This window comes from Morone saxatilis, unplaced genomic scaffold, assembly GCF_004916995.1.
Source record: "Morone saxatilis isolate NCDOM2014 unplaced genomic scaffold, NCSU_SB_2.0 Contig14, whole genome shotgun sequence".
NCBI classification, from domain to species: domain Eukaryota; kingdom Metazoa; phylum Chordata; class Actinopteri; family Moronidae; genus Morone; species Morone saxatilis.
In genome coordinates, this window is record NW_023339696.1 from 17,137,743 (window position 1) to 17,151,744 (window position 14,002).

Genomic DNA, 14,002 nt, shown 5'->3' on the forward strand with positions numbered 1-14,002 from the left:
GGACCTTAGCGTCCGTACAATAGTTTTAGTTTATGACTTATTATTTCTTCACCCATCTACTTGGGTCTAGATTTATATAATTTTTGTTTTTGTGAGTAGTATAAAAGGAACTTCAACTTCCCCTAATTATACATATTGTCATGAAATGACAAAACAAGGTTGTGTACAGGTACTCAAGCCCAGAATGTATTGTCATTGTGAGTCAGCGCAGCTTTACTTAAATTCCAATCTTTAGCCTGACTACAGATTTACTGTACCCAAGTCTGGTGAAACAATGACTTGCAACTGAATTCAGTTATTCAGTAATGGAACTGGAGGGCAGAAAACATAAAGTTACATTGGTTCATGTTACAACAGGCATGGGGATTTCCTGCATCAACACATTGCAACAGTCATAAGTTTTGTTTTCCTATGCAATGAAGAGCAACAGACAGGGCCCTCTTACGGTGAATGCAACGCTCTCTACAAAACACCTCAGCTGTAGGCCACAGCTGCAGTATGGAGTATGGATAAGATATGAATATAAGCGTAGACATGGCTTTATTAAAAAAGGCTTTTGAAAGAGGGTTGACTATTTTATGTCAGTGTAGTTCAGTCTTCCCCTGTCACTGCACACTAAGACTGTTATGTTGTTACTCCAGAGCCTCCCTCTAGGGCCACTTGGTTCAAAGGGCTTTTACTTTCGTTTCCGTGTGTGAGCGTCACACAGCTGATCACAACAGAATTAAAAAGCCGTCCACCCCACTGTGTGTTAGTAGTGGACAAGGAGAAGCAGCGGAAACACACAGCTGACTGGTGAGTTAATAAAGGCTGACTGTTTCTAACAGCTTAAAGGTAGAGATACAGCTTAGATGAATACAATGATTCAGCATGTCTCACAGAAAAGCTTGTTGCTGTTTTCTCCAACTTTACCCTGATGTGGACTTTATGCTGTTAATGAGTTTTGATATGCTGGTTCTTTTCTACTATACTGTGTAATTCTGATGTGTTATCAAACAGGAGGAAAGTGTAGGATGGCAGATTTTGGGCTGTATTCGTACCAGGAAGAAGTGGTTGAAAGGGCTCTACGGGGAGAGAACATAATCATTTGGCTGCCGACGGGAGGTGGAAAAACACGCGCGGCTGTGTACGTGGCCAAAAAACACCTGGAGTCCAAACCGAACGCAAAGGTGGTGGTCCTCGTAAACAAGGTACACAGTTAGCATACAAACAGCGTCCAGAATCATTTTCATAATGATTATAAAAAATAGGATGCAAGCAGCATAGCAGAAGAAGGCAAAATATGATATGTTTTGATGTCGTCTGCACTGTAGGTTCACCTGGTAGACCAACATTACAGCAAAGAGTTCAAGCCTCACCTGGGCCATGACTACACCTTGGTGGCAGTCAGTGGAGAGACTGGAGAGAAGGACTTCTTCGGGAAAGTGGTCCAGAAGTCAGATGTGGTCATCTGCACCGCACAGATCTTGTATAATGCTCTGACTAACATGGAGGAAACCAAACACATTGAGCTCTCAGGTCAGTAAAAGTGAGCTTCTTTGTTTATGATGATGTAGGTTTTATAATTCAGACAGTAAGATCCACAAATAGAGACTGTACGCTTGACACATTCATGGTCCTTACAGATATTACTCTACTGATAATTGATGAGTGTCACCACACCAACAAGGAGTCAGTCTACAACAAGGTCATGGGATACTATATGGAGAAAAAGTTAAAAGGAGAGCGACCGTTGCCACAGATCCTGGGTCTCACTGCATCACCGGGAACAGGGGGCGCAAAGATCCTGGACAGGGCTGTGGAGCATGTTCTGCAGGTCGGGGTTTAACTATTCACCTTCCTGTTTGTCACTAATAAGAGCTCCCCATCTCCTCTTATTCTTCATAATCATCATATTCATCATCATCCTTTTCTCTCTCTCTCTCCCTCTCTCTCTCTCAGATTTGTGCCAACCTGGACTCAGCCATAGTTTCAACTAAACACTATGCCCCCGAGCTGAAGGAGAAAGTACCCAGACCCAGGAAGACGTTTGACATTGTGGAGAAAAGGCCTGAGGTAAGCAATTTTTTTCCTTTCCTCTTTTTTAAATTGAACTCACTATTTGTAGACATTTGGAACATTTCCAAACAAAAACAGAATTAGTAGACAGTAATGCACCCTTATAATTACAAATGGCATGACATGGGGACAATGAAATAAGTGGGCTGAAAGCAACAGCCTGCACTAATTTTCTTTTCAATTACAAAAAAACAAACAAAAACTTCATCATCAAAACATTTTGAAAGATGCTATATTTACATATACATTCCACATATAGTCAACATTTTTTCTCTTAGGATCCATTTGAGGATCATCTGAAGTGGATGATGCAGCTGATCCATGAGTACATGAACATACCTCCAGATTTCAAACTGAGAGAGTGTGGCACACAAGACTATGAGGCAGATGTGGTGAATCTAGAGCGGCGAGGTAAGAAATCAGTTTCTTTTTCGATCCTGTATGCTACAATGCAGTTTTTAGGGTTTTGGTGGCAAGGACAGCAAATGCTTCTGTTGATGCTCACACATAATTTGTGTATATTTGGACCAGGAGTACAAGACGACAACAGACTGCTGGCACAATGTGCACTCCACCTCCGAAAGTACAGCGACGCCCTGCTCATCAATGACACCCTGCGAATGATGGATGCTTTTGGCTCCCTAGAACAGTTCTACCAGAACGTCCCTGAAATTGATGGAACAGACTTCTTCCTCGTCGGACTTTTCAATGGTAGGAATACAAAAATATGAGTTACCTATCTATGTATATGACTGGCCATATCATTTTTATTTATGTGAAGCTCATGGTGCAGTTTTTTGCAAGAAATAATTAATACCACTGTCACTTTTACACAGAGAATAAGGCGGAGCTAAAGAAATTTGCAATGGATTCTCGCTATGTGAACCCGAAGATGGTCCAACTTGAGAGCACTCTGCTAAAACAGTTTGGTCCAAGTGTGCAATCAAGAGGAATCATCTTCAGTAAAACTCGTAAAAGCACCCGCTGCCTACATGACTGGGTCTCCACCAACAGAGCCTTAAAGGAAGCTGGCATCAAGGCAGCCATTCTCACTGGGGCTGGCAGTGGCATCGGTTACATGACACAGGTGTGTTGATATACAATCCTAACCTATGAGCTTTAAGTCATTCCAATTCAGTAACAACTCATCTATTGATGCATCCTTACATGTGTACTTTCCTTGCAGAATGAGCAGGCAGACACGATCCGCAACTTCCGCGAGGGTTCTCTCAACCTCCTGATCTCCACCAGTGTGGCTGAAGAAGGCCTTGACATCCCTGAATGCAACCTGGTGGTACGCTATGGACTGCTTACAAATGAAATTGCCCAGCAGCAGGCCAGTGGCCGTGCCCGGGCAAGAGACAGTCAGTATTCAGTGGTCGCCCAGAAAGGGGGACGGGAAGTGCAGCGGGAGCTCACCAACGAATATCTGGAAGAGCTGACTGGAAAGGCCATTGCCAAGGTCCAAGATATGAGACGTGAAGAGTTTCAGAGAAAGGTGAGGATGTGGTACTGTGTCCATCTTCATCCCTTACTTTCACTGCTTAGTGTTCTTGCCATCACCTTTTATACTTTGTCCCCAGATAACTGAGCTACAGACAGAGGCAGTAATTAGCAGGAAAGTTGCAGAGAAAACCAAAACAGCGAGGAGGAGTCGCAACTTGGCTGCTAATGTCCAGCTCTTGTGTCGCAGCTGTTTCAAGCCTGTGGCCTCTGGCAGTGACATTAAACTTGTTGACAACGTGCACTATGTCAACGTCAACCCTGACTTTAAGTGAGTTGAACTCTTTGTGGTATAAGCATATGTGCAAAAGAATATTCAAGCCGAAGTCTTTACAAAACGTCTGTGAACGTCCTGTTAACACTGCTTATCTTTTCTCTCAGGAGACACTACAAAGTCGGTGGGCAGGTGATGCTGGAAAGGACTTTTGAGGACTGGGAGCCTGGACATACAATCAGCTGCAGTAACAGAGGCTGCACCAAGGTAAAGTGCTCACTCTGCCAATTCATAATTTAAAACTCTGATGTTGGGGCTCATGTTGCGGTGTGCATTTAATCCTTATTTACATTCACAGGACTGGGGATTTGAGATGAAGTACAAGAAAATTGCCATCCTGCCCAATCTCGCCATCAAGAACTTTGCCATGGAGACCCCTGATGGCAGGACTACTGTGAAGAAGTGGAAGGACATCACTTTCCCTGTTGAGGAGTTAGACTTTGCACAATACTGCGAAGACAACTTCCCTGACATATTTGATTGAGACACCAGTAAGAGAAATCGGTGTGGGGTTCTTTTCTTCTTCTTCACATGTCAGTTTTTATCTGTTTTTTCACTCCAGAGCTCATTTAGAGAAAACCATCATTGTACTGTTAACGGTGCTTCGAAATGAACACATTCTTTTCAAAAAAATCCCTTCACATGTGCCTGCATTCATTTGTGCTGCTGGGCCAGTGAGGCAGCAGTGTGCTAAAACCCATTACGCATCGATCATGCTTGAAATTAGCATGACAGCTTTGTTTATGCCCAAGGTCCTAACTCCCTTTGCATGTTTTTGTGTGTACTGCCTCTGCTTCTTCTTAAGTCATGCACAGAAACAAAGCACAAAATCAACTCAGATGTAACATGAACCTATAACAATCACGAACACTTGACATGTCATCACCAAGATGATTCCTCACAAACTCTCTTTTAACTGTTTTAAAATGCTTTTAATTAGCAGCTACATTTTTACAGTGGATGCAGTTGATACATGTGTTTGTTCCTGTAGTATGCAGATACTGTGTATGTACTGGTCATTCAAATGTTTTACAGGAGGTTAGTTTTAACAGTATTTTAGCATTATATAGCTTTTATTTAAGTTCATTTGACTTTGTTTCTGTATACTTTTTATGACGAGCAATCATGGCCGATGTAAATTAACTAAAACGAATGCTGAGATGGAATTTAAATAAACATTCCTCTTGAAATGCCCAGATCTCTTGTAATAATTGTGCCACTATCAACCACTAGGTGTCAGTGTTGGTTAGCCAATCAACTCAGACACAGTTTCTCTACCTCTGTAACCAGTAACATATAATGTAAATGAAGCCGCAGTAGAAATCTCCTCTAGTGTGTCTCAAACTGATGCCCAGTGGCCCCTCAGATTAGTCAAACTCACCAGATTTAGCTGTGGTGCCCTTGAGCATCTGACATCTGGAAAAAGGAAAATTGTAGTCAGTAGACAGGAAAGGGGGCTTTTCAAGCATTAGTTCTGATATAAACAGTGGTTTATTTTAACGCAACTGTTTCTTTATGTTTGGACAAAAGCATTACATGAGCTAAAAATATCCCTGAAATCCCCCAATGTCTGCAAAAGCGTTTCTTTGTAGCTTTCAAAATGTATACTGAATTTTACTTGTGATATGTTTTGACTGCTGCAGCTCCCTATGCTGCTTGTGCATCACTGGATCAATACAGGGTTATGTATTTCAGCTTGGATCATCTGAGCAGTCTACACAGAGCTACAGATGAACTTGAAATTTGAATGAATTTAAAAATCTGGCTCCAAAGATACAATTTACTTAATTACTTTTTCTAAGAAACCCTTACGGCTTGATTTCACCAATCCCTAAAATACGGATTTAGACAGCTAATCATAGAAAACAGTCTTGCTAACGCTAATTTACAGTTTATTTTTACTGCTGTGTTTACATATATGAATCAAATTTGATATACAGCAGCACAGCTTCAGCTATAATGAGCAGGTTCCAAAACAAACCCAGATTATGGAACTAAAGCAACTGGCGAGGAAAGCATTTAATTTCAGGCGGGCAGCTGTATTGGGTATATTCTCTTTTGACCCACAACACATCTTTTTGTGCATCTCTGGGCAAGACATGATTAGGTCAACCTCACAGTGTCACATGTGTCGTAATCCTTTCAAATCTGGCAGAGAGCTGGAGTCAGTAGTGCTGCCATGGACGTAATCACACTAAAAACAGGCTCTGTTCCGGTGTCATGCCTGACTCAGATTCAGGCAGGCAGAGAGGAGCCGTGCAGTGTATGATTTACTCTGATCAGGCTCAGGCTCTATAATCAACACTGATTGCTTCCTTTTACTTCCCAGCTCAGCACCCCATGCATCTTAATTGCAATTAGCTCACTTCTGAAATTAAAGCAGCTTGGAGTAGTTGAGCAAAGGATAACATGGTGTGTGTGTGTGTGTGTGTGTGAATTTAGGGGATGCTACTCACATTTATAGTAGGCTTATTGTCATTGGTATCTAGGACATGCACGGCTGTCTGTCTACTGTATATATTCATCTAATACGCAAGCTCTATAAGAGTCGGTTTCTGATTTCCTTGATGAGGACGAGTACGTCTTCCAGCTGAGAGACTGATGTCATGTAGGATCTTATTCACTTCACAATATCTGATATTTCCTAGTGTATGACATAACTGAATCAATTTGCCAACTAATAAAATAGCTTCATCCAATTCATATTTCATTTAAAATGTAAAAACAAGATGGAGTTATTCTGCATGTTTTGAAAGAAAAGGGATCCCCTTTATTTGGTGCATGTTGAAACATGTTACCAATAACTAACTAACTGAATTAGAACTGATATTATTGGCTGATCAACAGAACTGATTCATCTTCATGATTTTTTTTTAAAGCAAAACAAGAGTAGTTGCTCTTTTGTACTATATGATAATTAAATATATTTGGGTTTTAGACTTTATGTGGACAAAATTAGCTATCTGAATATGTCACATTGGGCTTTAGGATATTTTTTTCCCTATTTTCTGACGTGCTAACAACAAAGTTATTATATATTTATAGAAAAAATCTCACTTATAATAAAAGTAATAATAAAATACTTACTTTGCATTTTGTATTTTTCCCCCTCTGTCTTGGTAAAGTTCAGTTTAAATGGTTTTTATCACATACAGAAAATCTCCAAATATGGCCTCTACCCTGGGTGTCACCTTTAATGTGTGATTGACAGGTCATTAGCCTAATTAGCTGCTTGTAATAGAATCTGACCTGGCGACCTGTGTGTGTTGAACTATGCAGGGGAAGGGCGATTACAGCGGACTCCAGCCCAGTTGGCACGATTTCCCCCCCAATAAAAAACTAACTGGGAACAAACTGAGCAAATAAACGGGCTTAAGTGGAAGATGCGGCGCAGCGTGGCAACTCCACTGTTGCCATTTGGTGGGGCTCAGCATCAGGTGAGTGTTTGCAGATTAATTGTGAATTGGCTGCGTATTTCTCCCCAACACAAGGTTTTCCGTTTATAGTTGGGCAACCAGCTTGTTTGGGATGTGTTCCTCTTCCTCAAATACACACACACTCAAAAAAAAAAAAAAATAAGAGAGAGAGAGAGAGAGAGAGAGAGAGAGACTGACCTTGCTTTTTCACTCATGGCGTTGTAGTGAGTGTTGAGTTTGGAGTGTTTTACGCATGAGCAGGTGGTCTCCTCCAGGTGTATTTATGACACCTGTCAGCGGTCAGCAAGGTTTCTTGTGTTGAATATGGCGAAGCTGCTCTGTTGCATTTTGAATCCACATTGTTTAACAATGATTTGCTATGGCTGCTGTTCCCTGCTATCCACTGTGTGCCGTGATTCACATTATCAACTTTGTCCAGTTGGATTTGTTGCTGTGTGGAGCCTTGAATTCATTTTGTGTTCTTGATTTTATTGTGATCAATAAATATTACTTGTGGCACCTCAAGGTTTGCCCTCAGTGCAGGCAACAGTTGTGCGGTCAACAGATGAGTGATTTCCCTTTTGACAGATTTTTAGATGCCTGAAGTGGTAGGCCACACGAAGTAGGCACTATGGCTTAGGCTGATGGGAATGCCCAAAGTACTGGACAAATTTAAAGACCTGATGAGACCACTAAAGAAATTAGAGCATCACCAAAGTGATTGCAGGTCATCCTGAGGGGGGGACATTATGTGTTTATAAAATTTAATAGCAATGCATCCAGTAGTTGTTGACATATTTCAGTCTGGACCAACGTGATAGAGGGACCTGCAGACAGTCCGACATCGCCGTCTGTGGATTGGGGGGGCATCATTCCAGTTTGACAACCACTATATTGTCCTATCATCGACTGTATAACTGTAAATATGGATGTCTTGTGAAAGTGTCTTTTAAACCCATCATGGCAGGACATTTAAATAAAAATCATTAATTCATATAGATTTGGAAAAAACATTATGTCGAACTCTCTTTTGCCTTTTAAAATAAGCCAGTACTCTACTTGTGTGGTAAAACAACATTGATAGGCGTGGACGACAAAGCCCATCACTGGGTCAATTTCCTGGCTGCAGACAGAAGTCACACCTGTTTGACCAGCGTCAGACTAACACACACTCTCTCTCTGCTTGTGCAGTCGTAACACATACTCTCTCCAGGACACAGACGGAGACAATGACAGACACAAATATCTCCTACAGTACAGTGAGCCGGTCACCAGGACGGCCATTTCCTCTGGGATCGGTCTACTTGTCAGGCAGCTGCTAGTGTTGTCTGAGAGCCTGCTGCGCTGCTTGTCGGCCTTCTTGTCAAGGCGATAGGACTTCAAAGTCTCTATTCTCATGGCAACAGCAGTGGATTACAAGTTACATTGAGTGACAAGATGGGTGATGACATCTGCATTGTCCTACTGTATGTGGTTATTTATGCTGCCTGTGCCTTATTTGGAGTTTAGAGTGGTTTTCCGGCTGCTGCCCAGCCTGTGTGGACGTACAGTACTGCGAGTAAACTATATTTGGAGTGATGTGGCCATGTCTTGTTATGCCATTTGACCTCTTTTGGGGCAGTTGTGTCTTGGCTGCCACCAAAAAGCCCTCGGGTCAATTCGAGATGGGGCATATTTCAAATTTTATACAGAACATTCCCTTCTACATTTTTAATTTCACGGTATGTTCCTTTTTAACACCCAGACTCTTGAAAAACATGTTTGTGTGTATTTTGGGGGCAACATGAAAGCAATTATAGTACGGAAGGGGTGTATCTTTGTTGTCGCACGTCTCCTTTGATTGAGGATGTCGCTCTCTGAAGTGGACTTGAGCGCCGGTGTCAGTGCCAAAGTCGAGAGTTACCCAGCCTATTTCATGCTTTATTATAGAACAGATAAAAGAGCCGCTTGTCTTTGCTGTCTGGGCTTTTGTCTGCTCTTTTCTGTCTTGTCCCTTTCTACTGCCTTCCTTTTGACAGAACTGCCTGCTAAATTATTGGAGTCTAGAAACTCAAGCATGAACACCCAATAAGTTCTTGATCAGAAGCCCATTTCACTGGCCAAAGAATTCACTCTTTAAAAAAACAAAAGTGCTGCTGTCTATGTTTTAGTCCATAAAACATTATGACATATCGGCAGTATAAATATTAGCGCTCACATCAAAATGTCTGGGAGAAGTGAGGACTGTTGACAGAGTCCTGTTCTTAAGTAAATGTGGTGCTCCAGATATTTATTGTTAGTGTGTGTCTGTGTGCGTAGGTATAGTGGTTTTGGTTTGGACTAAAATAAATGTGTCTTTGTCCTCCTTCCTCTGTCTCTGCCATTGACTGCAGTTTGTGTCACTCTAATCCCTGTTATTAATCCATGTTGAGTCGCTTTGAGTCATTCAGGCTGGTGGGGATTATTGTGGACTCATATGACAGCCCACAGTTTTTTATTTACTCCCCTCTACGCTGATCAGTGGAAGATGATTGAGTTTGGTCTTGTTTGCATGTACGTGTATGTGTGACGGATGTGAGGGTTAAAGGTCCAGTGTGTAATATTTAGTAGGCTCTGTCGGCAGAAATTTAATATAATATGCATAACTATGTTTTTATTAGTGCATAATCACATGTAAAAGAGAAATGTCTGTGTTTTCGTTAGAATGAGCAGACGGGGTCGCCTTCAATGGAGGCCGCCATGTTAAATCGCCATTCTTCTACAGTAGCCGAGAACGGACAAACCAAACACTAGCTGTAGATAGAGCTGTTTGTGTATTTTGCACTTTTCACAGTTGTTTCTCCTTTAAGCTTGGAAGGGGAGTGTGAAGCGAGGGAGTTGCAATCTGCACTAGATGCCACTAAATCCTACACACTGGACCTTTTTAACTGAATAAATCCAGTTGAACCCAATTGTATTTCACTTTGACCAAGACAGGAGTGATGAAACAGTCATTTTTCAATTTTTCAATTTTCAACTTTAATATGAAGCTAAAATGATTTGTCAATTCATTGATTTTCAGAAAATGAACAACTGTTTTGTCAATAATAAAATAAGTGTTAGTAATTACTCCATTAAGTAATTTATCAAGTAAAAAAAAACAGCATTCTAGTTTATCCAAATTAATATTTGCTTTTCTCTCTTTTAAGTAATTATAAACAGAATATCTTTGGGTTTTGGACTAATGGTTCGACATAATAAAAAAGCAATTTGAAGAGACATTACTTTGGGTTAGAAACATGCAATGGTTCACTATTTTCTGTTTTAATAATTTGCCTTTTTAGAAACACAATAATTAAATGGAAAAACACTTGTCAGATGAGTTGATGATGTAAATAATTGTTAAATGTAGACAAGACACTGTATCCCAACACGTTCACCCGCTGTAACTGTGGATGTGTGCTAAGTGCATAAATGTGTAAATGTGTATTTTGTTGTTTGCGTGTGTGTGTGTGTGTGACAGCTGGGCGAGTCCTTGTTCTGAAGGCAAGGCCAGGAGTGCTGTTCATTGGCTGAAACAATTGCACACACAAGAGAAACCAAAAAGCATTTGACTATAACAGGCTATCCCCGAGGTCGGTGCCCAGGGTATCGATTATACCATGAAAGCCTCACTAGTATAGAGCAGTCAAGGCTTAGACATGCGAGGTCTGTTATTTCCTATTACGACTTTTCTTTTAATGAGAGGAGTGAGAAAAGTAAAAGAAATGACTACAGCAGCCTGAAAATGATACATCTGACGGACAGAAAGAAATTATGAAAATAGAACGAAGGGGGCCTAGAGGAGAGGGCACAAAAAGGAAAAAAATGTTGATTATAGAAGGCAGAATAAGGAGGGCTATAATACCTTCATAGAGTGCAGAAAAGGTTGAATTAGAGAGGAGGAGCAGCAGCATATGTCCTGGAGGAGGAATACTAGCTTATGAAAGTGAAGTCGTTCATCATCTGTAACCTTGCCAGGACACAGGACAGATTCCCAGAAATCTTTCTGTAAACAGAGAGACACAACAACAACACGACAGTCTTATAGGGTGGGCTGATAAACACTGTTACAATCCCCAAGCAGCCCAATCAAACCTAGAAAAAGACTTGTTTCTGTGTACCAGTTGGAGCCAGCGATAAGTAGAGGGCTCATATAGCATAAAAAGATTTCTACAGATTTATGAGACTCTGGCACAGCGAGGTATTGATCCCATTCCCCCCATCTGAGCCAGTCAAAGGAAAGTGGAGGCTACAGCAAAACCTCAGAGTGGTTTACTTACATTTTTATGTTTTGGGTATGTAGGTTTAGCTCATTTTTAGAGTGACTTACTGTAAATGGAGAATAAGGGATTACTAGAATTACTGTTAAAAAGAGCAGCAGCAGGGGGTCCAGTCAGCAATGTCCAGACTAGAAAAGTAGAAAATTGGAGAAAATAGTGGTGGATGGTGTTTGCGGCAATGTCTGTAGATTAGATTCTGTAGTATCTGGAAAGATTTTAATACTGTTGAGGTTTTTAAAGTGTCATTTTCAGTCATTTGAGCAAAATTACATTCTTCCGAACAAACGTGAAAGGCCCTGTCTAGAGCCAGTGTTCGGTTTGTATGTTTTGGGCCTCTGCAGAAACATGGCTGCTCAACATGGCGGCCTCTGTAGAAGAGGAACCCCTGGAGATAAAATCGGCTCATTCTAAAGTAACAAAAAAAAAAATAAACATTGATTTTTATTTTCAGGTGATTATACGCTAATGAAAACAAACCAATGAATATTATATTCAATTTCTGCCAGTAGATCTGAGAGACACACTGGACCTTATTGAGAGGTGTTACCAAAAAGCTAAACACCTCACCTGGATAGCAGTTCAGATCAGAAGGGTATCAGAAGGGTAATGAATTTGTATTAAAGAGAGTGTTTATCTGCTCGAATGTTAGGATGTCCGGCTAACTAGTTTACTGCAGCAACATAACCCTGCATTACTTCCAGGGGGGTTTGAGTTACGTGGGAGCCAGTTGGAGTTCCCATACAAAAGGGGTCTGTGCTCCCACAAAAGCAGTAAAACCATAGAAGTGTGGGGGTCTCTATTACATTATTGCCCCCATTTAATGTGATGAGTATTCTTTCTGTGTATGTTGCAACCAGCAATTAGTGGAGCGCTACATAGTGCACCTATCATATGATGCCACAAAGGGTAGAATTGCGTTGTCCCGTTGTTCCTGTTCGTTGGATTGGTTTTAGCTGGCATGCTGTTTCTTTCCTGGTCATCCGCTGGTGAGCCATGCTAACTGTTTGCCTCGGAGGGACACGCATCTTTACCCATAATGGTTTAGCACAGTATCATCCATCAGCCATCAAGACATAGATAATTCCAATTTTTTAAAATCAGAAGCCCATTTTTGTCAACCACTGACTGAAAATTTGAACCAATTGTTTAAAAAAAGCATTCTGTCATCATCTTTATCATCACCAACAACAAAAACTACTAGCAGCAACAACAGCAAAATAACAAATAGAGTCATCGATCACATTGCAGGTCATGGTCTGCAGCTTTGCCTAATAGAGGCACTACATTAACTGGTGGCGAGTTTTGACAGATCCAATTAGAATGAGCTCCATACCTCTCTGCCACTGCCCTGCCCTCTATGCAACCCTCACACAAGCAACTGCATGGCAGCATGGCACGCACACCACTCATCCATACTCTCACTAGTCTGTTGTGGTGTATCATACAGGAAGTAGATGCAATAGCAATAAGCAAATGTTTCAAACCTTCGTCTTTGTCCCTCTTGTTTTTCTTGGCTTTGGATATTCTCATAAAACTAATCATACGCTATATTACTAGAAAACGCATGTTTCCACACTGAATACCTTTTCATGCTGGCACCACACCCCCTTTTTTTCGCATCCCTCAAAATGTCTATTCCTGTCTTTGGTAAAGCTGCTTTTCTCTCGTCTATCCACAAATGTCCAAATGATAGGTTTTGTGTCCAAGGAGAAAAGGGAGTCATGCTTCACAAGACGGAGCACAGCAAAACATCTGACTCATGCCAAGGAGAGGAAACAAAGCATGCTCATTTTTGCTAAATCTATTCTTTTGTCCTCTTCTGAGGCCTGCTTTCTTTGTGTACCCTTCACTCTCCCTCCAGCCGCAGTCCTCCCTCTCAATTATTCCTGAGAAACAACGTACTTGTCAATCTTTTCCTTTTCAATAGCTAATGGTCTATCTATCCCCCTCTGCCCAACAGTCAAGCCAATTAATTTGATCAAGCTGTTGAAAATCATTTTCAGTCGCAGTGGGAGGGCAGTGCCAGACTGACAGCGTGACTCACTATATCCATTGTTAAAAGAGGAACAACACTGAGTAAAGCAAGGTAAATTAGCCTGAATGGATCCAGAAGTAATTTTATATCTGGACCACTCAATTATGTTTTTGTGTGCATCATTTCCCTGTTATTTCAGCCCTATCACACAATGTGTGTGTGCACATACATGTGTCACATTCAGTGCCTAACCCTTGCTTAGGCTGTGACAGCAGCATGAATCAATATGTCTTGTGAGTGTGAATACTAGAGGAAAACATAAGAGATCGTTAGAAATTATAGTTTCAGTCTATAGCGTGGCCGTGACACTCATATGTGTCAAGGAAATTATCAGTGTTTCTGTACCTGTGCATTTTGTTGCCTGTAGCTTTCCACTAACAGCTTTTCCTTTACTTTCTCAAAAGGAAACCTCTGTCGCAAGTGCACTGAAAGATGA

General features: G+C 41.2%; 1 protein-coding gene across 2 annotated transcripts; it reads left to right on the forward strand.

Annotated features, from left to right (window-relative positions):
* The first annotated feature begins 663 nt into the window (after positions 1-663).
* On the forward strand, positions 664-5,031 carry dhx58 (DEXH (Asp-Glu-X-His) box polypeptide 58). Of its 2 annotated transcripts, XM_035654806.1 has the most exons (12): positions 664-795; positions 1,000-1,190; positions 1,314-1,518; positions 1,626-1,816; positions 1,942-2,055; positions 2,337-2,469; positions 2,590-2,769; positions 2,895-3,145; positions 3,245-3,556; positions 3,642-3,832; positions 3,943-4,042; positions 4,134-4,319. In XM_035654806.1, the coding sequence occupies exons 2-12, from the start codon at positions 1,014-1,016 to the stop codon at positions 4,317-4,319; spliced, it is 2,040 nt and encodes a 679-aa protein (XP_035510699.1). In that variant the 5' UTR covers positions 664-795; positions 1,000-1,013. The 2 variants fall into 2 exon arrangements, with proteins under 2 accessions (XP_035510699.1, XP_035510700.1); XM_035654807.1 differs by lacking the exon at positions 664-795 and having other exon boundaries at positions 1,014-1,190; positions 4,134-5,031.
* Positions 5,032-14,002: the final 8,971 nt, after the last annotated feature.